The following is a 27,717-nucleotide window of genomic DNA, read 5'->3' on the forward strand; positions in this document are numbered from 1 at the left end:
GTTTATGCAAAATAAGTTTTGCTACTTTCTCCACATTAACAGGAAAAGAATTCCAGCTGATTGTGAAGTCCGTAGACCCTGATGAAGAATATGAAGACTCTGATCCAATAGAAGAAGAGGTGACCATGGTTCCTGTACATACTTCAGCTGGAAATACAGAGGAAGATATTTACCATAATGAGACAGCAGCTACCACAGAATATCCAAGTACCACCTCAGAGCTGAAATACAAAGGTAGCAAAATATTTACATGGGTTTAAAAATTTCTCCATCAACTGCAAAGCTATCCGAGCAGTGCAACCCTTACCAGCTAAAGTACTAAAGCACCAATGTTTCAGCTAGTGAGGTTGATTTACTAAAACTGGTACTGCTCTGCACAGAAACCAATCAGCTTCAAGGTTTTATTGTCAAAGCTTAATTGAACAATCTGACGTTAGAAGCTGATTGGCTAACATCCACAGATGCACCATATTTTGCACTCTCTAGTTTTAGCAAAATCATTCCCAATATATGAGAGGCATATTTATACGAAATGGGCCCAATGGGTGTCTTCCCATTGCAGACCTGGCTTATTTCTATTTAAGTGTCAATTGATGCACAGTTAAAAGGTTTTACATGGCCAGTAGTTGGGGGGTTCTTGCACAGGGTGGTTCTGTCCACCACTCCCTAAGGCTGGATTCACACCTATGCATTTTTAGAGCCTTTTGCAGATTTTCACTACAGAACGTGTTCCATAGGAAACCATGGTAAATGGACTTTAGTAAAAATCTGTAAAAAGCACAAAAAATGCATAGATGTGAATCCAGCCTAACAGGGTTTTTACCAGAACAAAAACTGAGGTGAAAAATGCTTCTTTAGCAAATCAGTTCCTTGGGGTCTGTGAGCATGAGGCGATAAGGTTTCGCTGGAAAGTGAGTTTCTCCCAATAAGGAAATGACCACAAACTTCTAAATGACTAGTAACAATGGCAAGCGTTACTGAAAAGGATCTACAACAGAAAATGAAGCACACTGCATTGCTTTTTTTCCCTTACATCTTCATCACACGCCACTGATATGGTGCACAAGTGTTTTTCTTTTGACTAATGACTAACCTTTCAGTTTCTGATGCTGGGATCCATTTAAATTTTATAACGATGTCTATCATTTTTTATACATATAAAGGAAGCAGGTGTTCAAGGGCACTCATTGCAAATATAATGATCAATATTTAATGTGTTGTTAATTTACCGATAACAGTTCCTGCACTTTATTTCTCTCCAGACGGAAGTGATAAGGAGCTAATGGGACAGTTGCGCAGAAGGAAGCGGCATGTTGGTGGTATGTTTATTGACAGGGATCTGCAACAGAGCAATGATATCATAAACCATACACAAAGCATTTTATTTCTTTTTTTTTATAAAGCATGATGTCTTCTCTATCTAGAAATAATCCAGCTTAGTTCTATTTTACATCGGTTCTCAAGAGTTAAATAATTCTTACTTCATTACTAACACCTAAGTGGCACAATCACCTGTTTAGACAATTGGAAAAAATATCATAATCCCTGATGGGGTGTGGATTTTGTGGGCAGCAGATTGCCTTGTAACATTGCTTGTTACCAATAAGGCTTAATGTACACTGGATGTTTTACAACCTCTCCTGAACAATTTAACTTGACAGATAGTAACCGATATTTTAAAAGTCAGTTTTTCCGTGTTTACATGCCACGTTTAGCCGCGTTTGCCTAGAAACTACTAGAAATTACCCTGTGTACATGTACTAATAAGATAACATCAAGGAAAGTTTAGGGGCAGCTGAAAAAAAATGCCCAACTGTTCCTAAACGTCCATTTACCAGCAGCAGTGTACATGAAGCCTAATAAATTACAAATAATCTAACCTAGCTGGATAAATCTTTCCTTGGACTCATTTACTTGAGTGTGTACAGTTTAGCTTCAGCTATTGAACGCTGTATACAGCAGGCTTATTTTTCCGCTAACAGCACAAATAAAACAAAGGAAACCAGGCAACAAAAAGTTTAATGCTCTGCTTGTGGAGACTGTATATGCCATGTTTTTTTTTTTTTTTTAAGAAAACAATGTAAAATTTTCATATTCCATCTTGCCCATAATAAGGAATAAAATATACGCAGAACATTTCCGTTAATATGAATATTGTCAGTAAGTATGCAAAACAGTATGGTGAGGGTGCATAATCTAAAAGTTAATTCAAATGCTCATAAACATGAATGATAAACTTGTAAAACAAAATAGCAGGTCCTGATTTACAAAGGACACATTTAATTTGCCAACAAGAAAAGGTTTACTCTCCCATGCTAATGAAATCAAACTTGCTTACACACTTCTGTCCCTGTGTAGTCAACAAGGGTAAACACTACCATGCTCATCTGGGCAAACTGCTTTATGTATGAAGTGTCAGCACATAAAGGTGCAAATGGACCCCTGTTCGGTTCACACAAGAACTTTTGAACACCGCGAAAGTTCGGACCTGAATAATTAACCCGAATGTCAAAAATCAAAAGTGCCCATTTTGAAGGCTTATATGCAAGTAATTGGGCATACAATGGTTATAGGGGTCTGTCCCTGGGGGGCATGTATCAATAAAGAAAAAGTTTGTGAAAAACGTAATTTTTAAATGAGCAGTGATTTTTTTTTTTTTGGATTTTTAAAGTGAAAGCATAACAATGAAAAAATCCTTTCAATATAGTGCCTGGGGTTCCCCTTAGTCTACCCGTAAAGTGGCAGATCTGTACAAAAAAAAATGTAATTTTCCCTGCAAGCTGCCTTTATTTTGTTCTGCAACAGCTAGGGTGCCAGTGTGTATGATGAGGCCACAATGTAGTGCACTGGGAACAAGATTAGATATTTTCTGGATACATTCTGGTGTCACTTTGACACTTTGACTTTGGATAGAAGTAGCGGGTGCAGAAAAATTGGTCGGGTTTTTTTACCGTGGGAAGGGAATGAGCCTTGATTGTGTCCAAGCATGATTCTGACAGTGTTCTGTGCCCTGATTGGCTGGCTGAATCTTTCACTGCTTCAGCCAATCAGGGCTTGCAATGCAGTGTTCAGCGCCGCAATGCATTGTGGTCGAACGACCCGTTTGTTCGGATGTTCGCCGAACAACAAAAGTTTGGCCTGAACTTATGCTTGGGCCAAACCATTCGCCCATCCCTAGTGCACATATCTGCATCAGTCTCTAATAACCGGTTTTTATAGCTTAATACTGGGCTATTCTGACAAGCAAACCTCAACATCATCCAGGTACTGTCAGATACTCACACTCACTGGAACTTCAGTATTATGAGCAACCTCGCCCGCTTTTGGTTTGGAAGGCTGCTGTAGGAATGCACAGGCACCTGTAGGTGTTCTTGATACCTGCAGCAATTTGCCCCCTCAGCCCTCCTGACAGTGAAATTGTCTCTTTAAAGCAGTAGTAAATGCAGAAAAAGAAATTAAAAATTCTGGCCCCCTGATAAGTAATATCACAATGTACTAGTATGCATCACATACTGTATGGATTGCTTACATGCCGTTTGCATTGCGAGCCTTCATGAAGTCACTCCCACATGCAAGTGGGAGTCATGGCCGCAGCACAGAGCTCTGAGGGGATGGCATGAGTATGCCATTCCCAGTGATGTCACTGCCTACAGAGACAGTGAAAATATTTCTTGTGCCTACAGATAAGATTTAATAAATTCTACCTGCACATACAAGTGTTTACTACAGTTTTAAACACTAGCTCAAACAGAATACATTTTAGAGATACAAAAAAAAAAAGTGAACATATAAGATGTAAACATTTGCAGAATACGTAAAAAAAAAAAAAATTTAAATGGGAATAAACGCCACAAAAAGTCTTTTGTTTACTGTTTTTTTTTTTTTTTTTTTTTTATGTTTCTATTGGCATTTTTGAGCATTTTTCCTTGACTTTTTTTTCATTACTCTTAGTCATTGGAAAGGTAGTTACAAGGGGAAAATACTTGCATTTTCATGCACTTTTTCAAGTCTGTTGGGTCCAAAAACACTTGAAGCTTGTAGCTTTAAAAGAAGCTCATGTACCTTTCCAAACTACAGGCTTCAAGTATGAAGAAAAACTATGCTCAAATATAAACAGGCACAATTGAAAACTGTGGGATTTTGGATGCTGAGCCTTTTGGAGCACTATTTTATTCCCACAGTCAGTGTGAACTAGGTCTTAAAAAGGAACTAATCGCTTATGCTAGCAATGAGTTTAATCTAAAAATATATGAAATCATATAGTTACAAGCTGGCCGGGGAACCGTTCCCCATTGAAAACGCCATTTATGACAAAACGCGTCTGGGAGGGCACACTGTGACATCACCACGCCATACGAGAGGAGGACGGGCTCCTGATTTTGCCAGCTGGCTTGTAACTATACGATTTGATACGTTTTTATATTACACTCATTGCTAGCAAATGGGATTGTGGAGCACCGTAGTGACCTGCAGTGTATGAAGTGTCACCCCTGGGAAAGTAAAGGCATCCGGTATAAGTGAGAGGTTGCTATTGGATTTACCATAACGCTCCTTACGCTTTTACCATCTGGTAAGCGCAATATTATGTCGGTGGTTGGGCACTTCTTTTTAGATACATACGTGGAGTCACCGTGCTAAATTATGCTAAGAGATTGACCTTCAACCATTCAGCCATTAATGTCTAAACCGCTGGCAACAACCGTGAGTACACCCCAAGTGAAAATCTCCAAATTGGGCTCAAAGTGTCAATATTTTGTGTGGCCACCATTATTTTCCAGCACTGGATATAATTAAATATTTACAAAAATGTGAGGGGTGTACTCACTTTTGTGAGATACTGTATAATAGATCACTAACCTTGGGATTTTGAACTATAACCAAAATTTGCTTTAACTATTAAGGGATTTTTGCCAGCATAGTAAGCAGCATCATTTGAATGAATAAAATACAGGGGCAGTGTGAGATTGCTTGCTCCAGCAACATTGTGGGTGTTATAACCAAGGATCTATGTCCTTGGTTATATGTGTTGATTAACCACTTCAGCCCCGGAAGAATTTACCCCCTTCCTGACCAGAGCACTTTTTGCGATTCAGCACTGCGTCGCTTTAACTGACAATTGCGCGGCCGTGCGACGTTGCACCCAAATTCCTTTTTTTCCCACAAATAGAACTTTCTTTTGCTGGTATTTGATTGCATCTGTGGGTTTTATTTTTTGAGGTGTAAACAAAAAAGAGCATCAATTTTGAAAAAAACGCATTATTTTGTACTTTTTGCTTAAAAAAAAGAATTTTATTCTCAGATTAGGCCGATATGTATTCTTCTACATAAATCGCAATAAGCGTATATTGATTGATTTGCGCAAAAGCTATAGTGTCTACAAAATAGGGGATAGATTTCTATCATTTTTAGTAATTTTTTTTTTAACTAGTAATGGCGGCGATCTGAAGTTTTTATCATGACTGTGACATTATGGCAGACACATCGGACAATATTGACAAATTTTTGGGACCATTGGCATTAATGCAGCGATCAATGCTATAAAAATGCATTGATTACTGTAAAAATGTTACTAGCAGTGAAGGGTTAACACTAGGGGTTAATTGTGTTCCCTGGGAGGTGATTGTAACTGAAGGGGGAGGGGCCTGACTAGAGGAAGTGACTGATCGTGGTTCCTAGCTAATAGGAACACACGAGGTAAGTGTGCGTTTACACACACTCGTCCCTATTCTGTGTCTCCTGCTCAAGATCGCTCGTGACTGGCAGTCATCGCGACAGTCAGCCTCGAGCATCGGCAACCCCGCTGAGCGGCAGCGTGCGCGCCTGCTATCCCAACCCCACAAGCTGAGGTATAGCTATGACAGCTCACGCAGTATAACTGCAGCGGTTGGTCGGGAAACGGCTAAAGAAGTACACTTTTAGACCAGTTTCACACTGGGATGGCGCGTTAGCATTAAAGCGTCCCTAGTTTTGGTGGTGCTAAGTTCTCCAACAAGGACTCGTGCAGAGGTCGGTGAGTGGAGTGTACCAGAGTGGAGGGCTGGATGTGCCAGGAAATCTGTGAGGGAACTTCACTTCACTTCTACACGGTCATTCGTGTCATCATCATTACACAGTCAATGATGAGGAGTCCTGGATCAGAGGAGAGACTGTAGGGAGTTGTGTCAAATCAATGTTGCCTGAGGGTACAGGATTTGCAAGCAGGGCTAGCTGAACAGTAGTCCACCGCTCAGTATGTGCTTTTAAACTACTAGGCCTCTGAGTAGAGGTACTGCAGGCCTCTGGCCTAATGGTAGCGAGCAACCAGAGCCTACAATAGGAACTATTCAAAGTTGTCCCTTTTTGCTTAAAGAAGAAGATGTGACATTTCACTAATTACTACAGTATAAGTTTGTGCAGGAGGAAATAAGAATTTCTGGGAACATCACCCTTACACGGTCAAGAATGATATCCTCTTCCTTACATGGTCATGGATGAGGAAGTCCTGGAAGCAATAGTCTGCGGGAGTTAAGCAGAGAAGGAGCAATAGTCTGCATGGTGATACAGGGAAAAGACTGTAGCTTTGAAACATGTACATCCTTCCTTCAGGCTCAAACTATATGTTAATCTGAAAGAATCTACAAATATGATGGCAAAGTGAACTATCCTATGGGCATCCCATATACCCCTTTCCCCAACCAAGCTATATTCCCCAATGAACAAAAACAAAACACTAGACATGTGCATTCGTTTTCGTCCGAATGCATTTTCGTCCGAATTTCAGCTATTTTCGTTTTCGTTTCGACAAACGATAACGAAAGCACAAAATCCGAAAAACGAAAGATCCGACATAAATAAATGCTTTATTTTCGTTTTCATTGTTACAACAGTTCGATATAGAATAGGAGATTCGACATGACTCTGACAACAATCTGTGTCTATAGAACCTGTGTTCGAATGTGCCTAACCTTACCTCTATTAGTCCAAGATTATATAGAGAAAATATTCGACAGAGAAAAAAGATTTGACAGAGAGAAAAGATTCTGCAAGATACTGTCCTAAAAAGTGTTTGGGGACCTGGGTCCTGCCCCAGGGGACATGTATCAATGCAAAAAAAAGTTTTAAAAACGGCCGTTTTTTCGGGAGCAGTGATTTTAATAATGATTAAAGTGAAACAATAAAAGTGTAATATTCCTTTAAATTTCGTAGGGGGGGGGTTGTCTATAGTATGCCTGTGAAGGGGCGCATGTTTCCCGTGCTTAGAATTGTCCCTGCACAAAGTGTCATTTATGCAGGAAAAAAAGTCCTTTAAAATCACTCGCAGCTATTATGAATTGTCGGCTCCGTAATACAGAGAACACTCATTGAAAGTCATTGATAAAAAAATAAATAAATAAATAAAATAAAAAAGCGTGGGGGTCCCCCAAATTCAATTACCAGGCCCTTCAGGTCTGGTATGGATATTAAGGGGAACCCTGCCTCAAATTTAAGAAAAAATTTGACGTGGGGTTCCCCCTAAATATCCATAACCAGACCCTTCAGGTCTGGTATGGATATTAAGGGGAACCCCGCGTCAAATTTAAAAAAAAACTGACGTGGGGTTCCCCCTAAAAATCCATACCAGACCCTTTATCCGAGCACGCAACCTGGCAGGCCGCAGGAAAAGAGGGGGGGACGAGAGAGCGGCCCCCCCTCCCTCCTGAACCGTACCAGGCCACATGCCCTCAACATTGGGAGGATGCTTTGGGGGTCTGTGACCCCTCAAAGCACCTTGTCCCCATGTTGATGAAGACAAGGGCCTCATCCCCACAACCCTGGCCGGTGGTTGTGGAGGTCTGCGGGCGGGGGGCTTATCAGAATCTGGAAGCCCCCTTTAACAAGGGGACCCCCAGATCCCGGCCCCCCCCCTGTTTGAAATGGTAAGGGGGTACAAAAGTACCCCTACCATTTCACAAAGAAAGTGTAAAAAATGTTTAAATAAAACAAACACACTTTTGAAAAAATCCTTTATTAAAAATAAAAAAATAAAAAAAAGATTCCAGCGGCGGTAATCCACTCTTGCTATCCAGCGACGGACGGTCATATCTCCAGCGATGTCTCATGTCATCCAGCGCAGCTCAGCATCCTTCTTCTGTCTCCGTGTAGGAGACATTGCAGGCATTCCGGCGGCTGACGTTTGTTATATACGGAGGGCGGGGCCACCCGTCACCTGACCCCGCCCCCCTCTGACGCAAGGGGAAACCCGGGGTTCCCTGTGACGTAGGGGTGACCCGCACCCCTCTGATGTAACACAGGCAGGTTTCCGTTACATCAGAGGGGGGCGGGGTCACCCCTACGTCACGGGGAACCCCGGGTTTCCCCTTGCGTCAGAGGGGGGCGGGGTCAGGTGACGGGTGGCCCCGCCCTCCGTATATAACAAACGTCAGCCGCCGGAATGCCTGCAATGTCTCCTACACGGAGACAGAAGAAGGATGCTGAGCTGCGCTGGATGACATGAGACATCGCTGGAGATATGACCGTCCGTCGCTGGATAGCAAGACTGTATTACCGCCGCTGGAATCTTTTTTTTATTTTTTTATTTTTAATAAAGGAATTTTTCAAAAGTGTGTTTGTTTTATTTAAACATTTTTTACACTTTCTTTGTGAAATGGTAGGGGTACTTTTGTACCCCCTTACCATTTCAAACAGGGGGGGGCTGGGATCTGGGGGTCCCCTTGTTAAAGGGGGCTTCCAGATTCTGATAAGCCCCCCGCCCGCAGACCTCCACAACCACCGGCCAGGGTTGTGGGGATGAGGCCCTTGTCCTCATCAACATGGGGACAAGGTGCTTTGAGGGGTCACAGACCCCCAAAGCATCCTCCCAATGTTGAGGGCATGTGGCCTGGTACGGTTCAGGAGGGAGGGGGGGCCGCTCTCTCGTCCCCCCCTCTTTTCCTGCGGCCTGCCAGGTTGCGTGCTCGGATAAAGGGTCTGGTATGGATTTTTAGGGGGAACCCCACGTCAATTTTTTTTTAAATTTGACGCGGGGTTCCCCTTAATATCCATACCAGACCTGAAGGGTCTGGTTATGGATATTTAGGGGGAACCCCACGTCAAATTTTTTCTTAAATTTGAGGCAGGGTTCCCCTTAATATCCATACCAGACCTGAAGGGCCTGGTAATTGAATTTGGGGGACCCCCACGCTTTTTTTTTAATTTATTTATTTATTTTTTTATCAATGACTTTCAATGAGTGTTCTCTGTATTACGGGAGCCGACAATTCATTATAGCTGCGAGTGATTTTAAAGGACTTTTTTTCCTGCATAAATGACACTTTGTGCAGGGACAATTCTAAGCACGGGAAACATGCGCCCCTTCACAGGCATACTATAGACAACCCCCCCCTACGAAATTTAAAGGAATATTACACTTTTATTGTTTCACTTTAATCATTATTAAAATCACTGCTCCCGAAAAAACGGCCGTTTTTAAAACTTTTTTTTGCATTGATCCATGTCCCCTGGGGCAGGACCCAGGTCCCCAAACACTTTTTAGGACAGTAACTTGCAAATTAGCCTTTAAAATGAGCACTTTAGATTTTGAACGTTGGAGTCCCATAGACTTTAATAGGGTTCTAAAGTATGCTATATACTAGCTCCGTCGAATCTTCTTTATACATTCGACAGACACCATAAGCCTTCAAAGACAGATTCGACCGTGATTCATGTGGATTTTCGGACGAATGCAATTTTTGAACGAAAAACGAAATAAATAAAAACGAATTTCGGGAGTAACTAAATTAAGTTTTCAGACGAAAACGAAATTCCGAAACGAAATATTTTACTCTGCACATGTCTACAAAACACAGCAAATTACTGCAAATGATATATGGGAGTCTGGCAGCGGAGCGATTTGGTGGATGTTCATTACTAGTGGCAACTACACAGCTACAACTATAAAAATGTTAATTGTGAATATCCAGACTAGAGATGAGCTTCGTGCTTGAGTCAAACATGGGCTGTTCGCCCCTTCGGTGAGTTCCGAACGTTATGGGCCGTTCGCGCCAAATTCGAGTGCCGCTCACGGCCCATAAATTACTGCGGCATCGCAGTGCATTGCTGGCTGATGATTGGCCAAGCATGCACTATGACCTGCATGCTTGGCCAAACAAAGCACCATCAGCAAAGAGAGCCATAATTGCCCACGGGCAGGATGCCTGTGGCCAATTAGGGCTCAGGGGGTTTAGTACACGCCCCACACTATATAAGGCCACCTGCGCAGCGGCCTTGCGTAGTGTGTTGCGTTGCTTACAGAGAGAGAGGGAGAGACAGTGTCTGAATTTACTTTTAAGCTATTGCAATTACGGTCCGTGTATTGTGCCACCTGCACAGTGTACACCTGAAGCTACCCCAATTGCTGATGTTCTTCTGGTCCTATACCACAGGTAGCTGTAGCATTTACAGTGGGTGTATTGTGCCACCTGCACAGTGTACACCTGAAGCTACCCCAATTGCTGGTGTTCTTCTGGTCCTATACCGCAGGCAGCTGTAGCAATTACAGTCAGTGTATTGTGCCACCTGCACAGTGTATGCCTAAAGCTACCCCAATTGCTGGTGTTCTGATTCTATCCACAGGCAGCTGTAGCAATTACAGTCGGTGTACTATGTCATCTGCACAGTATGCACCTAAAGCTACCCCAATTTCTGGTGTTCTTCTGATTCTATACCACAGACAGCTGTAGCAGTTACAGTCGGTGTATTGTGCCACCTGCACAGTGTACACCAGAAGCTACCTCAATTGCTTGTGTTGTTCTGGTCCTATACCACAGGCAGCTGTAGCAGTTACAGTTGGTGTATTGTGCCACCTGCACAGTGTACACCCAAAGCTACCCCAAATTGCTGGTGTTCTCCTGATCCTATACCAAAGGCAGCTGCTGCAGCAGTTAGTCGGTGTATTGTGCCACCTGCACAGTGTACACCTGAAGCTACCCCAATTGCTTGTGTTCTTCTGGTCCTATACCGCAGGCAGCTGTAGCAATTAAAGTCAGTGTATTGTGCCACCTGCACAGTGTATGCCTAAAGCTACCCCAATTGCTGGTGTTCTGCTGATTCTATCCACAGGCAGCTGTAGCAATTACAGTCGGTGTACTGTGTCATCTGCACAGTATGCACCTGAAGCTACCCCAATTGCTGGTGTTCTTCTGATCCTATACCACAGGCAGCTGTAGCAGTTACAGTCGGTGTATTGTGCCACCTGCACAGTGTACAGCAGAAGCTACCTCAATTGCTGGTGTTCTTCTGGTCCTATACCACAGGCAGCTGTAGCAGTTAGTCGGCATAATGTGCCACCTGCACAGTGTACACCTGAAGCTACCCCAATTGCTGTTGTTTTGCTGGTCCTATACCACAGGCAGCTGTATCAATTACAGTTGGTGTATTGTGCCACCTGCACAGTGTACGCCTAAAGCTACCCCAATTGCTGGTGTCCTGCTGCTTCTATTTCCAGGCAACTGTAGCAATTACAGTCGGTGTACTGTGTCATCTGCACAGTTTGCACCTAAAGCTACCCCAATTGCTGGTGTTCTGCTGATCCTATACCGCAGGCAGCTCCAGTAATTACAGTTGGTGTATTGTGTCATCTGCACAGTGTGCACCAAAAGCTACCCCAATTGCTGGTGTTCTGTTGATCCTATACTGCAGGCAGCTGCAGTAACTACAGTCCGTGTATTGTGCCACCTGCACAGTGTACAGCTAAAGCAAATAGAACTAGTTCCCCCACAAGCGGGGTTTTTAGGCAGCAGGAGACAGTAATAGAAGCCAATAGAAGTAGTGTAAAAGGTATTTAATAATAATAATTGGTAAAAACAAACATGAGCTTCACCTGAACACTTGGATAACAGACAAAATCATGTATATAAAGTACATATGATGTCACATGGAAGTAAAATAACAGACACAACTATGTTACACTGTATGAGTAGATAACAGTGAGAGCATAGAGCTAACGCGTTTCGACCCCAGAGGGGGTCTTCTTCAGAGATGGTGGTCTGTTAAAAGAAAAACAAAATTACACTGAATAAATAAATCCGGTGTTATGCATATTAGGGATTACCCAATATCAATTTAAAAATGGTTTACCCAATAATGTACTTCCAGGTAGGTAAGATGGATTATAGTGCTTCAAAAGAAAGGTTCTCCCATAAGGCAATATCCCAATTTCCTTTACACATCTTGAGTGGTACTTGGTCCGTATGTATTGCCAAGATGCCAGACGGAAGTAGAGGCAGTGTCATACACCCACTGACGTGACTCACGGGAGGTCACACTATTGCCTTGCCCCCCAGAGGGGGAAACTCCGGGGGGGTAGGTACGAGTGAGGGTACATCGAAGATATGGCGGGTCACACCTGCAGCAAAATCCCAACAGTGGCAAAAAATTAATTAATTTAAATGATTGAAAGCAAGGATTATTTAGTGTTGGAGACATGGAGTGTACCCTCACTCGTACCTACCCCCCCGGAGTTTCCCCCTCTGGGGGGCAAGGCAATAGTGTGACCTCCCGTGAGTCACGTCAGTGGGTGTATGACACTGCCTCTACTTCCGTCTGGCATCTTGGCAATACATACGGACCAAGTACCACTCAAGATGTGTAAAGGAAATTGGGATATTGCCTTATGGGAGAACCTTTCTTTTGAAGCACTATAATCCATCTTACCTACCTGGAAGTACATTATTGGGTAAACCATTTTTAAATTGATATTGGGTAATCCCTAATATGCATAACACCGGATTTATTTATTCAGTGTAATTTTGTTTTTCTTTTAACAGACCACCATCTCTGAAGAAGACCCCCTCTGGGGTCGAAACGCGTTAGCTCTATGCTCTCACTGTTATCTACTCATACAGTGTAACATAGTTGTGTCTGTTATTTTACTTCCATGTGACATCATATGTACTTTATATACATGATTTTGTCTGTTATCCAAGTGTTCAGGTGAAGCTCATGTTTGTTTTTACCAATTATTATTATTAAATACCTTTTACACTACTTCTATTGGCTTCTATTACTGTCTCCTGCTGCCTAAAAACCCCGCTTGTGGGGGAACTAGTTCTATTTGTATCTACTTGGGGTGAGCAGCACCCTCCTAGCTTTTTATAGCACTGTGTTCTTATTTGATTGTTAATCAGACTGGGTGGATAAACACCCTTTTCCTTTTCCTCCTTTCTCTTTCTTTTTCTTTTTTCTTTCCTCTTCATACGATCCCTTTCCTTTTCTTTCCCCCGAATTGAACACAGGAGGGTTAAACATGAGCTTGGCCTAGCACAACTAACATTGAGGAATTGATTTGTCCTTATATGTATATTTTTATGCAAACATTGTTATGGTAAATAAGAATATGTTTTAAGGTAATGATTGGGATCTGTTGATGTTAGGGTATGAAATGGAATTTGAGAAAAATGATCGGGTTGATACTGAGATTACTACTTTGACTTTCAAACTAATGAGAACACTTGAAAGAAAATCAGCACTATTTTGGCACATCAAATCGTTCGAAAGATATAAGAATGAAAAGACTAACCCATTGGGTCTCAGGGTCCAAATTTTTCCAAATATAGATCTAATTAGCAATGAATGTAAAACAAAATGGGAAGCCAACCTAAATGCTTGCAAATGACGACTATCCTTGTCAGGGAGTACACCAGGCAGATTGAACTCCTCGACAAGGAGATTCACACCTTGGAAATGGCCTTACAACCCTATGCGTCACATACCCTAGCTGTAGAAACCCGGACTAAACTCCGGGATGACTTATCTATCTATAATAATAAAAATATTTTACGCAAAAAGGAATCTAAATACTGGAGGGATAAATTTGCCTTCTCAGAGGGACGAGCCTATAAATGGATTATTAACACACAATCCAAAAAGAATGTTAATGGAAAGATACATCCTCCCAATAAGAACACAAATAAACTCAAGGACCTGTCTAAACCTAATAAACCAACTAAACAGGTGCAAAAATTACGGGGAAAGTTTAAAAGGAACCGTAGCAATAAAGTTTCCCCTGAAGGTAATACTAAAAAACGCATTACCGGTAACACCCCAACAGGGAGACCCGAGAACGGTCGGGATCTGCATACAGATGCACAGGAGGCATTTGCATTTGGGGAAGCTCCATGCAAATTCCCCGATGACATAGGCACTTCCACATGTGACAATGGGTCACGCAGTGGGAGAGAAAGGGATGCCCCGATATTCCAAGGGGAACCTAATCGCAATATCGAGGCTATTTGTAACAATCGGATATCTAATGGACATTGGGGGCCTTACCTTTCCCCTACCCGGGCCTCCCCCTTTTTCCCCCCCTTTTTCCCTTCATCATTATATCTCAGGCTCTTTTTCTGTATCCGTCAACAGAGTATTTGGGATTGTTTTGTATATGCAATGTATCCTTATACCAATAATTACCCAGAAAAACCATGTGTTTAACTGTCATGCGTTTCAATTGATGTACATTTTACTATAGTTTGCATATTTGCTCCGTTCAGGCTCTTGATAGAGACTTATATTTACATGACAATAGATGCCATTAAACTTTGAAGAGTACTATGGAATTATACAACTTGATTGGTGAATTCCACTTGGCTTTTTGTGATGGTATGCCCCGACCTGCCACCTACCTCTCTTTTTTCCCCACCCTTGGATCTTCTTCCCTTTCACGAGCACAACCTCCTTTTTAATTTTTTTTTTTTTATTTTTTTTTTTTTTCCTCTAGAAGATCCTGGGTGGGTACTTAGGGGGTATCTGGCTAGTCTCGGCTTTTTGACATCGCTTAATATTAATCTTTATTTTATAACAACTTTTTTTCTTCCGGTGAGAATATGTCTCTCTTCCCTCGAAATCTCTAATGGTCCTTTGCCGAGTTGCGGAGGGAGGGAGGGGCTAATGTGTCTGCCCCCTGCTCTGACTCCCCGGCAAGGGCAGGAGGGGTTTCTGCCTGTATATTACGGACAGGCCTCTCCATTGGTTCCCCCTCCCCCCTTGTGGAGGGATGGTGGACATGCATTCCCTTGCCGGTGGCATCCTTGGACACTTCCGGGCGCGTACCTCGGGCGCGTCCGCTCGTTTGGGCGAACGTGCGTGATATACACTTCGCGCGCGTCCGTTCGATCGAGCGGACGTGCGCGACGTTGTGACGCCACGTTTTTGCGACAGAAGTGACGAAATTTCGGGGCCGGTTTCCGGCCTTCCAGGACGCCGGGGCGGCCACACGAGGCTGATCCTATTCAGGCAGCCAACACGTTTGGATACGCCGACTGATTGGTGGGCGTTTGCACCTGCAGCCAATCTCCAGGCTTTATATACGAACCTTCATTCATAGGAGGTGTATATTCATCCAGGAGGAAAGAAACCTGTACCCGTGGTTAGGTGAGCACTTATTTTCCCTTTGTACTTGACCTACACTTGGTGATATACTGCACCAAAACAAATTCTTATTATTGGCTGTTCAATATGAGGACTGATCTAAACTAATTTACAGATCGGACTTCAGGAAATACGTTGCAGGGGCTGCGCCAGTTACCACTTGTGGTTTAACGCCTAAGTCGCCGTCCCTCATCTTTACCTTCTGGAACAGTTTTCTATTAGGTCCTACAATTCAGGTAATAACCTCACCACCCGCCTGGCTATTCCAATGACGCTAATACACCGGTGTGGTATTTTCCCACACACCACATTCACACACTTTTTTTATATGTATATATTACTATGCACTTGACACTCTTATTGATTATGTCCCTCACCACTGTCACCTAGTTTAGCGCATCTTGTGTTTGCACATTTTCACATGCGGTGTCTTTTTGTTTGTTTGTTGTATGACCCGCTTATATTTTTACTTATTTATGTTTTCACTTTCTCATTATTTTCTTTGCGCACTTTTTTCTTTCTCTGTTTAAGCGCATACCCATACCGCTTCCACACATTCCACTTCCCATCACCTTTATTCCTCTTTTTCTTCTCCACCTTTTCTCTTTCCCCCGTCCCCCTGTATATTATAGCTCACACACTGACACACATCTGCACACCCACTCACTCCAGGCCATTTTTAAAATTTTTATTTTTTTTTTTTTCTTAGGCTTCTTGGACTCCCAGGCGTGGTTTCTCTGTTCCCCCCCCTCCTCTTTCTCTCTATGTCTGGGTTTTAGAAAGCATGTTATGTGGACATTTAGGCAATTGGGGGTGCAAGTGTGTATATGTATATGTGCACATGTGCACAACCCTTGGCATACATAATGGGGATATGATACTATTATCCCCATAGTACGTATGCACTCCATGTCTCCAACACTAAATAATCCTTGCTTTCAATCATTTAAATTAATTAATTTTTTGCCACTGTTGGGATTTTGCTGCAGGTGTGACCCGCCATATCTTCGATGTACCCTCACTCGTACCTACCCCACCGGAGTTTCCCCCTCTGGGGGGCAAGGCAATAGTGTGACCTCCCGTGAGTCACGTCAGTGGGTGTATGACGCTGCCTCTACTTCCGTCTGGCATCTTGGCAATACATACGGACCAAGTACCACTCAAGATGTGTAAAGGAAATTGGGATATTGCCTTATGGGAGAACCTTTCTTTTGAAGCACTATAATCCATCTTACCTACCTGGAAGTACATTATTGGGTAAACCATTTTTAAATTGATATTGGGTAATCCCTAATATGCATAACACCGGATTTATTTATTCAGTGTAATTTTGTTTTTCTTTTAACAGACCACCATCTCTGAAGAAGACCCCCTCTGGGGTCGAAACGCGTTAGCTCTATGCTCTCACTGTTATCTACTCATACAGTGTAACATAGTTGTGTCTGTTATTTTACTTCCATGTGACATCATATGTACTTTATATACATGATTTTGTCTGTTATCCAACTGTTCAGGTGAAGCTCATGTTTGTTTTTACCAATTATTATTATTAAATACCTTTTACACTACTTCTATTGGCTTCTATTACTGTCTCCTGCTGCCTAAAAACCCCGCTTGTGGGGGAACTAGTTCTATTTGTATCTACTTGGGGTGAGCAGCACCCTCCTAGCTTTTTATAGCACTGTGTTCTTATTTGAGTGTACAGCTAAAGCTACCCCAATTGTTGGTGTTCTTCTGATCCTATACCGCAGGCAGCTCCAGTAATTACAGTTGGTGTATTGTGTCATCTGCATGGTGTACACCTAAAGCTACCCCAATTGCTGGTGTTCTGCTGACTCTATCCGCAGGCAGCTCCAGTAATTACAGTTGGTGCATTGTGTCATCTGCACAGTGTGCACCTAAAGCTACCCCAATTGCTGGTGTTCTCATAGTAATAATACTACAGGCAGACAGTTGATTCTGCTAGCTGCAGTATAATCAGTATATATGTCCCAGCTTTGTGCAGCTACATCTCTCTGCAGGCCATTAGTATGTCTGGAATGCCAAAAAGGAGAGCCAAACAGTCACAAGCCAATAAGAGGGCAAGCAGGCTCTGTGTCTAGAGGCAACAGTGATAGTCGTGGACGCGGTGCATTCTCATCAGCACGTGGCCATGGGAAGCGATTGTCCTTATTTTCGGCAGCTGGACATGTTGAGCCGTAACACGCCAAAGACTTGATAGAGTGGATGGCCAAACCCTCCTCATCCTCTCTCATCCAGGCTCAGGGTACTGGCAAAGCAGCTGCCAACGCAGCCTCTTTCCTTGTCTCAATGGCATCAGTCACTCCTTCCCTAGCCCCATCACGTCCTCCTGAGGAGTCCCCCAAACAGTTTGAGCACAGTGTTGGGTACATGCTCCAGGAGGATGCCCAGCATTTTGAAGGCTCTCATAATGATCCCCAGCTAGAGGAATGCAGTAACGTGAGCCCAGAGAGAGGGGATGCCCAAGAAAGACAGCAATCTGGCAGTCATGTTCCACCAGCTGCAGCATACTGCCAACGTTCGTTGGCAAGCGTACCTAAAAGACCCACACCAAAGAACAAAGCAGACATCTCCTTGCTCCTCATCAGCTGGGATCTCCAACCCAACTATACCTTCAGTCCTCTCTGAAAACTCCACTGAGAGGAATGAAGGTGTAGAATTAGGTGTCACATCCAAGTATTTGCGGGCAATCTGCTAGCGGTAAAAAAAATGTCCGATTGTACCAGGCAAATTTCCCTGCCCCAGCTGCTGGACCATCAAAAGAAGTTCACACCCAGCCATCCACATGCCCAGTGGTTGAATGCTAGCTTGGCTAAATTTCTAGCACTTCAACTGCTGCCTTTTCAGTTGGTAGACTCGGCCCCTTTCCATGAGTTTGTGCAGTGTGCGGTTCCTCAGTGGCAGGTTCCCAAATGCCACGTTTTCTCACGGAAGGCAGTTCCGGCACTCTACTGGCATGTGGAAGGCAATGTCCATGCCTCGCTGGACAGGGCAGTCAGCGGTAAGGTGCATATTACAGCTGACTCATGGTCCAGCAGGCATGGGCAGGGACATTATCTTTCACGGCACATTGGGTGACTCTTCTGGCTGCTGGGAAGGATGCAGGACAAGGTGCGGTAGTGCTGGAGGTTGTTCCACCACGCTTTCAAAATGCTACTACTGGTGATTGTGACACACCTCTCTCCTCCACCCCCTCCTCTTCGTGTTCCTCTATGGACTCTTCCTGTGCTTTGTCCTCGGAACCAGCAGTGCTCCGTAGTCGTTCAAGTGGCTACGCAAGTACGTAGGCAAAAAGATGCCATGCCGTACTAGCGCTGGTGTCCTTGGGGGACAGGAGCCACACTGGGGCAGATATTCTGTCAGCACTGCAGGGGCAGGCTGAGAGGTGGTTGACACCATGCCAGCTTAAGCCAGGAATGGTGGTTTCCAACAATGGCACCAACCTCCTCTTCACCCTCCGACAGGGACAACTGACCCATGTGCCCTGTGTGGCTCACGTCCTTAACTTGGTGGTGCAGCGGTTCTTGGGCAGGTACCCGGGCTTACAGGATGTCCTGAGGCAGGCCAGGAAAGTCCTATGTGCATTTCCGCCTGTCATATAATGCCAGTGCTCGGCTGGCTGACCTGCAAAAGGAATTGAACCTACCCAAGAACCGCCTAATCTGTGACATGCCCACCAGGTGGAACTGAACGTTGGCCATGCTGCAGTGGCTGCACATGCAGCAGAGGGCCATCAATGAGTACCTGTGCGACTACGGCAACAGGACAGGGAGCTTGTTTTTTTTTCCCCACACCAGTGGGCCATGATCAGGGATGCATGCACTGTCGTGTCACCATTTGAGGAGCATGGTGAGCAGTGACAGTGCATGCATCAGTGACACTGTACCTCTTTTCCACCTATTGGAGCACACGCTGCATGGAATAATGTACAGGGCACTTGAGGCAGAACAGAGGCAGGAAGAGGAGGACTTCCTTGCCTCTCAAGGCCCCCTTTATCCAGACAGTGTTCCTGCTGGCCCGCCAATCACACAGAAAGAGAACGAGGGGGAGGGGGAGGGGAGGAGGAGGATTGTGTCAGCATGGAGGTGGAGCCTGGCACTCAGCATCAGCAGCAGTCTTTTAGGAATGATCTACAGTCCCAAGATACCCGTGGACTTCTACGTGGCTGGGAGGAGGTGGCTGCGGATCATGACGTCCTTAGTGACCCAGAGGACTCCAGACCGAATGCCTCAGCTAACCTACGCTGCATGGCCTTCCTGATCCTACAAAGCCTGCGTAAGGATCCTCGTATTCAGCGGATCAAGGAGAGGGATCATTACTGGCTGGCAACTCTCCTTAATCCACGGTACAAGGGTAAGATTGAAGACCTTATCTTGCCGTCGCAGAGGATGAGACATCTTCGGGAGGCCTTGCAGAAAGGTCTGTACACCGCGTTACCAAAGACTGGGAGGTTACAAATTCCTGGTCCTGGACAACGTGTTGCTGGGGCTTCGGTCAGTCACAGAAGGAGCGGTGGAGAAGGTGGTCGTCTGACTGATGCGTTCAGAAATTTTTTTTAGTCCACAGCCCCAAGGTATGATCGGTTCCAGCAACCATCGCCAGTGTCTGATTTACATGGTGCAGGAATAACTAGGGGCAAGATCAGACTTGGACACCTTTCCTAACGAAAATCCTCTGGGTTACTGGGTCTTGAGGATGGATCACTGGCCAGAGCTAACACAGAATGCAATTGAGCTACTGACCTGTCCTGCATCCAGCGTTCTTTCGGAATGCAAATTCAGTGCTGCTGGAGGCTTTGTAATTGATCACAGGGTGTGTCTGTCCACCGACTCGATTGATTGACTGATCTTCATAAAAATGAATCAGTCTTGGATCACCACCAGCTATCAACCACCTGAAGCTGATGTAACCGAATAATTTTTTTTGAAATGTCCGATCCCTTCAAGACTGCCTATGCTGAGTGACTATCCTGTTATGCTGAGTGACTATCCTCTTCCTCCTCAATGATCCTGCTGATAGCTTGGAAGAACATTTTTCTCAGTAAGTGGCCAAGGCCCAATTTTTCAGCCCCTGTTTAACAGGGGGTGTGTAATTACAATTTTTTTATGCAATACTTTGCAGCAGGGCACATTCCTGCTCTCCAACTAGAGTTTCTGTGAGGTGTTGCAGTGTCGTGGTGTCAGAAACCATGAAACAGATTGAGACAGAAGTACAATCAAATCACACTTGTTTATTAATAAAAATAAAAAGGTAAATAGAAAAAAGTGTAGTCAAGCATAGCCAGAGTCCTGTAGCCAGATCGGGTAGTCAGTCAGTCCAAAGTTCATTAACCAGATCGGGTAATCAGCCACGCTGGAAGTCAGGGATCCAAGGAGAGCAACTGCAAGCAGGATAAGAAGCCAGGTGTGATGGTTCCCTGTGATGTGACCAACGCGAAGGCAAATGAAAAAGTGAGCAGGAAGGCTTTAAATAGGTAGGTCAGACGAGCATCATCGGAAACAGCTGGAAACTGTGGAAATAGAAGAGAGGTGGCAATTAGCCGACAGCTGAGTGGCCAGCCCAGAGGAGGAAGGGCTAAGCCAGCCCTGACACGTGGCACCAGTGCGCAAAGGCACAATTTTTCTGCCCCTATTTAACAGGTGCATGTAATTACAATTCTTGATATGATATTTCATAGCAGGGCCTGTTCCAGTGAGCACCAAGAGTAACTGTGAGGACTTACAGTGTTATGGCATCAGCACCAGCACCACCACCTGAAACGCCCATTTTTTCTACCACTGTTCAACAATGGCATGTTCCAGCGCCCATCAAGAGTCACTTTGAGGGCTTACAGTGTTGTGGCAAAACCAACACCTTGTTCCGCCATTTCTGCAGAGCATATAGGGCAGGCCCCTACTTTCAAACATCCAACTTACAAACGTCTCCTACTTGCAAACGGAAGGAGACAACAGGAAGTGAGATGGAAAAAAAAAAATTATACAGGGGTGATAACCCTTCCCTATTTTTTCCAAAAAGCTTAAAAATAGATTTTTTGACTGGAGCTACACTTTAAAAATGTACCAGTTCAAAATTACAAACAGATTCTACTTAACACAACAAACCTAGACAGTCCCTGTCTTGTTTGCACCGCCTGTTCTGAGTATATAGGGCTTAGGGGCCCCACGCCTTTCCTTTTTTTTTATTTTGGTACCGGGTTCCCCTTAATATCCATACAAGACCCAAAGGGGCTGGTAATGGGCAGGGGGGCTACCCATGCCATTTTTCTCAATGATTTTCATCCATATGGAAGGAATCAGACATTACATTAAAAACGCAAGCAGTTTTAAATTACTTTTTTTCAGTTAAAAATGTCATTTGCAGGGACTGTTCTAAACGTCGGAAACACGTGCCACTTCACAGGCATACTATAGACACCCCCCAGGCACAATATTTAAAGGAATATTTCAGGTTTTTTTTTTCACTTTAAGCATCATTAAAATCAGTGCTCCCAAAAAAACGGTAGTTTTCAAAACTTTTTTTTTTAATTGATACATGTTCCCTGGTGCAGGAGCCGGGTCCCCAAACCCTTTTTAGGACAATAACTTGCATATTAGCCTTTAAAATTAGCACTTTTGATTTAAAACGTTTGAGTCCCATAGACTTTAATGGGGTTCTAAAGTTTGCACAAATTTTCGGTCCGTTCTGAGGTTCTGGTGAAAACCGAACTGGGGGGTGTTCGGCTCATCCCTAATCCAGACCAGAAAACCAAGAGAAAGGTGCTTAGAAATTAGCCGTCCTCAATATGAGGATGAGAATTTAACTTGCTGAACTTGGCTGGAATTGTTTCATGCGCGTCATGCTTGTAAATCAGACTTCCCTGTGGCATTGCTCAAAGTTGACCGCTTTAGCAAGTTCATGAAAGTTTGAAAAAAATACTAGTTTTAGCACACATGGAAAATACCAGCAGAGATAAAATCTGTCAATTAGTTTTAACATATTTGTACATTTTATGTAGTAAAAAGGCATATGCATATCTTTTTTTTCTTTACAGACCCCTGTCAGCTACCCATGAATGAAGGATTTTGCTCAGATTATATATTACTTTGGTATTACCATTTACAAGCTGATGATTGTCGACCATTTGTTTACGGCGGATGTGGAGGAAACCATAATCGCTTCAAAACCAGGCAGAAGTGTGAACAGATATGTAAAAATAAAACAGGTGAGCTTATGCAAAAAACTAAAACTAATATCAAAACAACACCAAATTTCTTTTACCAACACCTAGCCACAATTTAATACCAACATTATGCTGTGACCTCCCTCAAGTGCATCTTGCTGGGAGCAATGAGTGTAGCGCTAGTTCATTACTTTAGATAACATAGGTCTATGCTGCAGTTGGGTCATGAACGATAGGCATGTCTCTGTAATGACATTTTAAGGTCCCCCTGTGCCTCTGGTTTGACTGATCCCATTTGCTCCACTGACTTTAATTCCACTCCTGTTCTGTGCATTAGCTGCTAATACATGGAAGCTGTCTTTCATGTTGTTCCAACATCTGCTAAAAATATTTCTGCTTAACACAGAACAGCAATAGAATCAGTTTCTATAATCACATGAGATAAAAAGGACATATGATTATGACAAGTATGTCCTTAGGAAATATTTATACGAATGTATAATTAACATGTAACTTTAACGTAAACATTTCACACTTTTCTGAGTTGTTTCTTCATCTGAAAAAAATCAAATACATACATAATTCTGGAAGGTGTGTGTGTGGTGGGAGATGGGGGGCTCTAACTGACCAGTAAGATGCCATACTTTCACAAATTATAATCCTATGTGACTAAATTGCTTTCATCTCCTGTATCTGAAATATTAAAAACGGGCCATGGCGTCCACGCAGTCATTCAGTGATTTATGTGTGTCTGATGCATTTTTAGATTTGCTAATGTAATGTGTGTACACTGGCATCTCTGTATAATAAAAAAAATACTTCCAATGTAAGAAAATTTAAATCTTTAAGTATAATTCAGATCTTCATATCTCACTGTATACAGTTTTTGTAAGTAAGTTATTGTTTGTGACTAACAGCCCAGTGGTCAAATGAAGAAGTGTGCAAGGCAGGCCAACAACATTACTGATTGTAAGGCAGCATGGTACTTGCAGACTTGATAGGCAGCCCAGTGGCCAACTGAAGCAGTTGAGATAGAAGGCTGACAACGCTGCTGGTTATAATAAGACAAATGGCTTAACGTTGTCAACCTGAAAGGTAAACTGTTGTTTCTGGCCAGATCTCAAGGTAAGAAACTTTACAACAGATTCACAAATAATAAACTGTGTAAATTGTATACCAAGAGATAATGGCAGATATGAAAATGTTGAGTTTACACTATCATTTATTTTTTTTGGCATTTTATGCATGAAGGTAAAAAACCTTCTGTATGCAGCAGCCCCCCCCCAATACTTACCTGAGCCCCCTCTCCATCCAGCGATGTCCAAGAGAGCCTTGCCTCTCCAGGGACTCACACTCCTGACTGGCTTTTGGCAGCAGCAGGGGCCATTGGCTCCTGCTGCTTTCAATCACAGCCAGTGAGCTAATCAGGAGATGGAGAGGAAGAGGAGGCAGGGCCCAGTTGCAACTCTGTGTGTGAATGGACACTCAGAACCATGGCTCGGGAGCATGCTTGCTTGGGTGCCCCCGCAGAAAGCTGCTTGCTGTGGGGGAACTTGGCAGGAGGGAGGAGCCAGGAGCGGCGAGAAACCCGAGAAGAGCAAGATCCGAGATGCTCTGTGATAAAATATTGCACAGAGCAGGTATAACATGTTTGTTAGTAAAAAAAAAAAAAAAAAAAAAAAAAATCGCTTTAATAGCATGAATGAGCAGAAGAGTTGTAATAAAAAAAAGAAAGAAAATGGGACATACCCAGTGAACTAATTTGTAACATATCTTTTCTTTCAGATCCTTCCCCAGAAAGGTGATAATGTTCCCATATTATACCACACAAAGCTACCAGTATGAACTGCTAAGAAGATAATGCATTTTTCATGCATGTCAAAGTGAAGATTTTTTTTTATTATTATTTCTGCTGATTTCAACCAGTGTGACTGTATGTGTGTAGTGCTGGGGGGAGATAAATAAGGATTGCTAAGGTTGCAAAAGTCTGTGCACAATGTGAAATTCACACAAGATTAGTGGAAGCACAGAAAAAAACAGTATTCTGTGTACAGTGCAGTACTAAGCACAAAGCAGCTGTAACCTGTGGTTGTTTACTACTTGTTTTATATTTTTGTATACATGTGATGATGATGATGCTGTAAATTATATTGAAGCCATTTCATTGGTGACATTGCAATGTCACAGAACTGTATAAGAAAAGTCAAATCACGCTGTTTTTTTAATAAATGTATAAACCTCCTAATAGGTGTTTTTTTTGTTTTTAAATTAAGCATTTGGTTGTTTATGTTAAATTTACATTGATATGATAGTGTTGGTTCTCATGTGGTGTATTCTCTTTCCGTGCCCCCCATTATGGAGATATTCTGTCAAATATTAAATGCTGTCTTTGTCCCCACAGAGAAGATTTTGATTTTCCTCCTGTTCTTTTAAAAACAATAGTTTTTTCATCAACAGTGATTTTAATTATGCTTAAAGTACAACAATGAAAATGAAATAATATGCCTGGGGACTGTGGGAGTCACTTAGTCTGCTTGTAAAGTTGAGCATCTGTAGGATATACAGTATATAACATGCTGCAGCAAAAATTACATTACCAAAGGAAAAAAAGAATCAAATCCCATTTAAAATGACCCTCGTTTGCAATTGCCGACACCCGGCTAATGAAAATGAAAAAAACTAAAACAGGGTACAAGGGGCTAACATTTCAGCACAACCGCCTTGATCACAGCTCCCTTGTGAAGGGTGAGAAAGAGTTAAAAAGACTGAGACATTAAACATTTGAAAAACATTTAATAGCTGACAGACAAATATCTTCTTTTTAGAGCTGGTTCACACAGGGGCAACACGACTTCCAGCACGACTTTTGGGGGCAACTTGGACACGACTTGAGTATGAATAACAGCGCGACTTGAAGTGACTCAACATGACTTGGGGCGACTTACAACACGACTTGAAGTCGCCCCAGGCCAGGCGACTTTGGCCGTGGCCAATCAGAGAATAATGAGCTCTCAAGGGGGAACTCCACGCCAAATTTTAAATAAAAAAACAGCATGAGTTCCCCCTCCAGGAGCATACCAGGCCCTTAGGTCTGCTATGGATTTTAAGGGGAAGCCCCCCTATGCCGAAAAAACGGCGAGGGGGTCCCCCCAAAATCCATACCAGACCCTTATCCGAGCACGCAGCCTGGCCGGCCAGGAAAGGGAGTGGGGACGAGCGAGCACCCCCCCCCCCCCTACTGAACCGTACCAGGTCGCATGCCCTCAACATGGGGGGTTGGTGCTTTGGGGAAGGGGGGCACCCTGCGTCTTCTCCTGGGCTCCTCCGCTGTCTTCTTTCAGCTCTTTTACTAGCGGAGGAGCCCAGTCTCCTCTGTCCTTCTTCCTTGGTGACCCCACCCCTTGTAATGTCACCAGCCCAGCATGCACTAGTCTGTGACATTACAAGGGGGACAGGCTACTAGGTGACATTGCCAGACGGCCCAGCCCTTACCTATATAAGAACTGTCAAAGGGCAGAGAAGGCAGTTGGCGGGTGGTCATCCCAGAAGGCGGAGCGTTGCTTTTTTGTTTTGATGTTTCAGGTCTGGTGGGTAACGTGAATGATGGATTTACATTGAGGGTCACTACTTTTTTTATTTTTTAATAATTAGTCAAAAACTTGTCTCCCATTTTTATTTTTTTGTACACTTTTTGGTAAATGGGTAGGGTTACAATGTACCAGATACTCCTTCACATGGGGGTCGGCACCTGGGGGCCCCCTTGTTGCCCCCAAAGCACCCAGCCTCCTTCCCATGTTGAGAGCATGTGGCCTGGTATGGTTCAGGGGGCGCTGACCTGCCAGGCTGCATGCTTAGATAAGGGTGTGGTATGGGTTTTGGGGGAACCCCACTCCATTTGTTTTTTTCATTTTGGTGTCACGCCATTTTTCTTCTTTTTTTTTTTTCGTTAACAACCAGCTTACACTGTGCTCAGTGCATTGCAGGGTGTTCGGCGGGGTGAACACCCTGCAAATTCAGGTGTTTGGCTAACGGTCGAATAGAGCTTTCTTTTGATGGTATTTAATCACTGCTGGTTTTTTTTTTGCTAAATAAACAAAAACAAAAATACAGAAAATTTTTGTAAACAAAATGTGTTTTTCTTCCTTTCTGTTATAACATTTTGTAAATAATATCTCTTCAAAAATGTAGGCCAAAATGTACACTGCTACATTTCTTCGTCGAAAATAACCCAAATCAGTAAGAAAAACAGAAATGGAAGGCACGCACATCTAGTATATTACTTTCAGGGCTGAGCTCAACCCTTCCTTCTCTGAGCTGGCCGCTCAGCTGCCAGCTAATTGCCAGCTCCTATCTCGCCATAGTTACTCTCCTGTTGATGATATCCTGCTCATCAGTCCTGCCTACTTAAGCCGTCCAGCCCAGAGGATATCTGCCTTCACCTTGGTCAACATCACAGAGATTATCTCCTGAGTTCCTATTTAAAGATTTGCTTGGCTGACATCCCTTCTGGCTCCAGATCCTGCTTGCTGTTCCACTACACTGATCCCTAACTTTCTGGCTTGGCTAACTATCCGTTCCGGTTAGCGAACTTTGGCTAAGTTTTGACTATGTTTGTTCTATTTACTGATTTAAACAAGTGTGATTTAACTCTACTTCTGTCTCAGTCCGAGTTTATGGTTTCTGACATTTACCAGAGATAATTTAATAAAAATATTTTGTATAAAAATGGGTACTGACAAAATGCAACTGACAAAAGGCCATAAACACAGTGCATGGACATGCACAGAACACTGGGTACAGCTAACGCATTTCTAGGGTGCTTCCCCTTCCTCAGCGATAGGCCAAGCACACTATGTTTGCTTATAACTGTGAATTTTATGGTTATAAGCAACCATTTTTTCGGAATGAAAACTATTCATTTAGTGTTCACTATTGTGATTAGCTGTAGTCACATGGTACAGAGGGGCTGTGATTGGTCCTGTCTGTACCATATGATTACTGTGACCAATCACCATGCTTATCTCAAAAGTACGCAGTGAAAGGCATGTAACAAAGCTAGATACTGGGGAGATACTGTTTGATGTTAAGTTAGCCTGTGAAATATAAGAGTTATTCATATTTTTGTAGAGACTATACATTTAAAAAATTTGGGCAAA

The 27,717-nt window shown here is 43.3% G+C and overlaps 1 protein-coding gene across 1 annotated transcript in view; it reads left to right on the forward strand.

The window, feature by feature from the left end:
- Positions 1-24,806, forward strand: part of LOC143960916 (uncharacterized) — a 614,677-nt gene extending 589,871 nt beyond the window's left edge. Inside the window, exons 99-102 of the mRNA XM_077469935.1 lie at positions 43-234; positions 1,263-1,319; positions 22,433-22,603; positions 24,347-24,806. Of these exons, the coding sequence (XP_077326061.1) occupies positions 43-234; positions 1,263-1,319; positions 22,433-22,603; positions 24,347-24,366 (440 nt within the window). The 3' untranslated portion in view covers positions 24,367-24,806. The remainder of the gene's footprint in view (positions 1-42; positions 235-1,262; positions 1,320-22,432; positions 22,604-24,346) is intronic.
- The last annotated feature ends 2,911 nt before the right edge of the window (positions 24,807-27,717 follow it).

This window comes from Lithobates pipiens, unplaced genomic scaffold, assembly GCF_037356315.1.
Source record: "Lithobates pipiens isolate NorthernLeopardFrog02 unplaced genomic scaffold, aLitPip1_a1.2 Scaffold_8, whole genome shotgun sequence".
Taxonomy (NCBI): domain Eukaryota; kingdom Metazoa; phylum Chordata; class Amphibia; order Anura; family Ranidae; genus Lithobates; species Lithobates pipiens.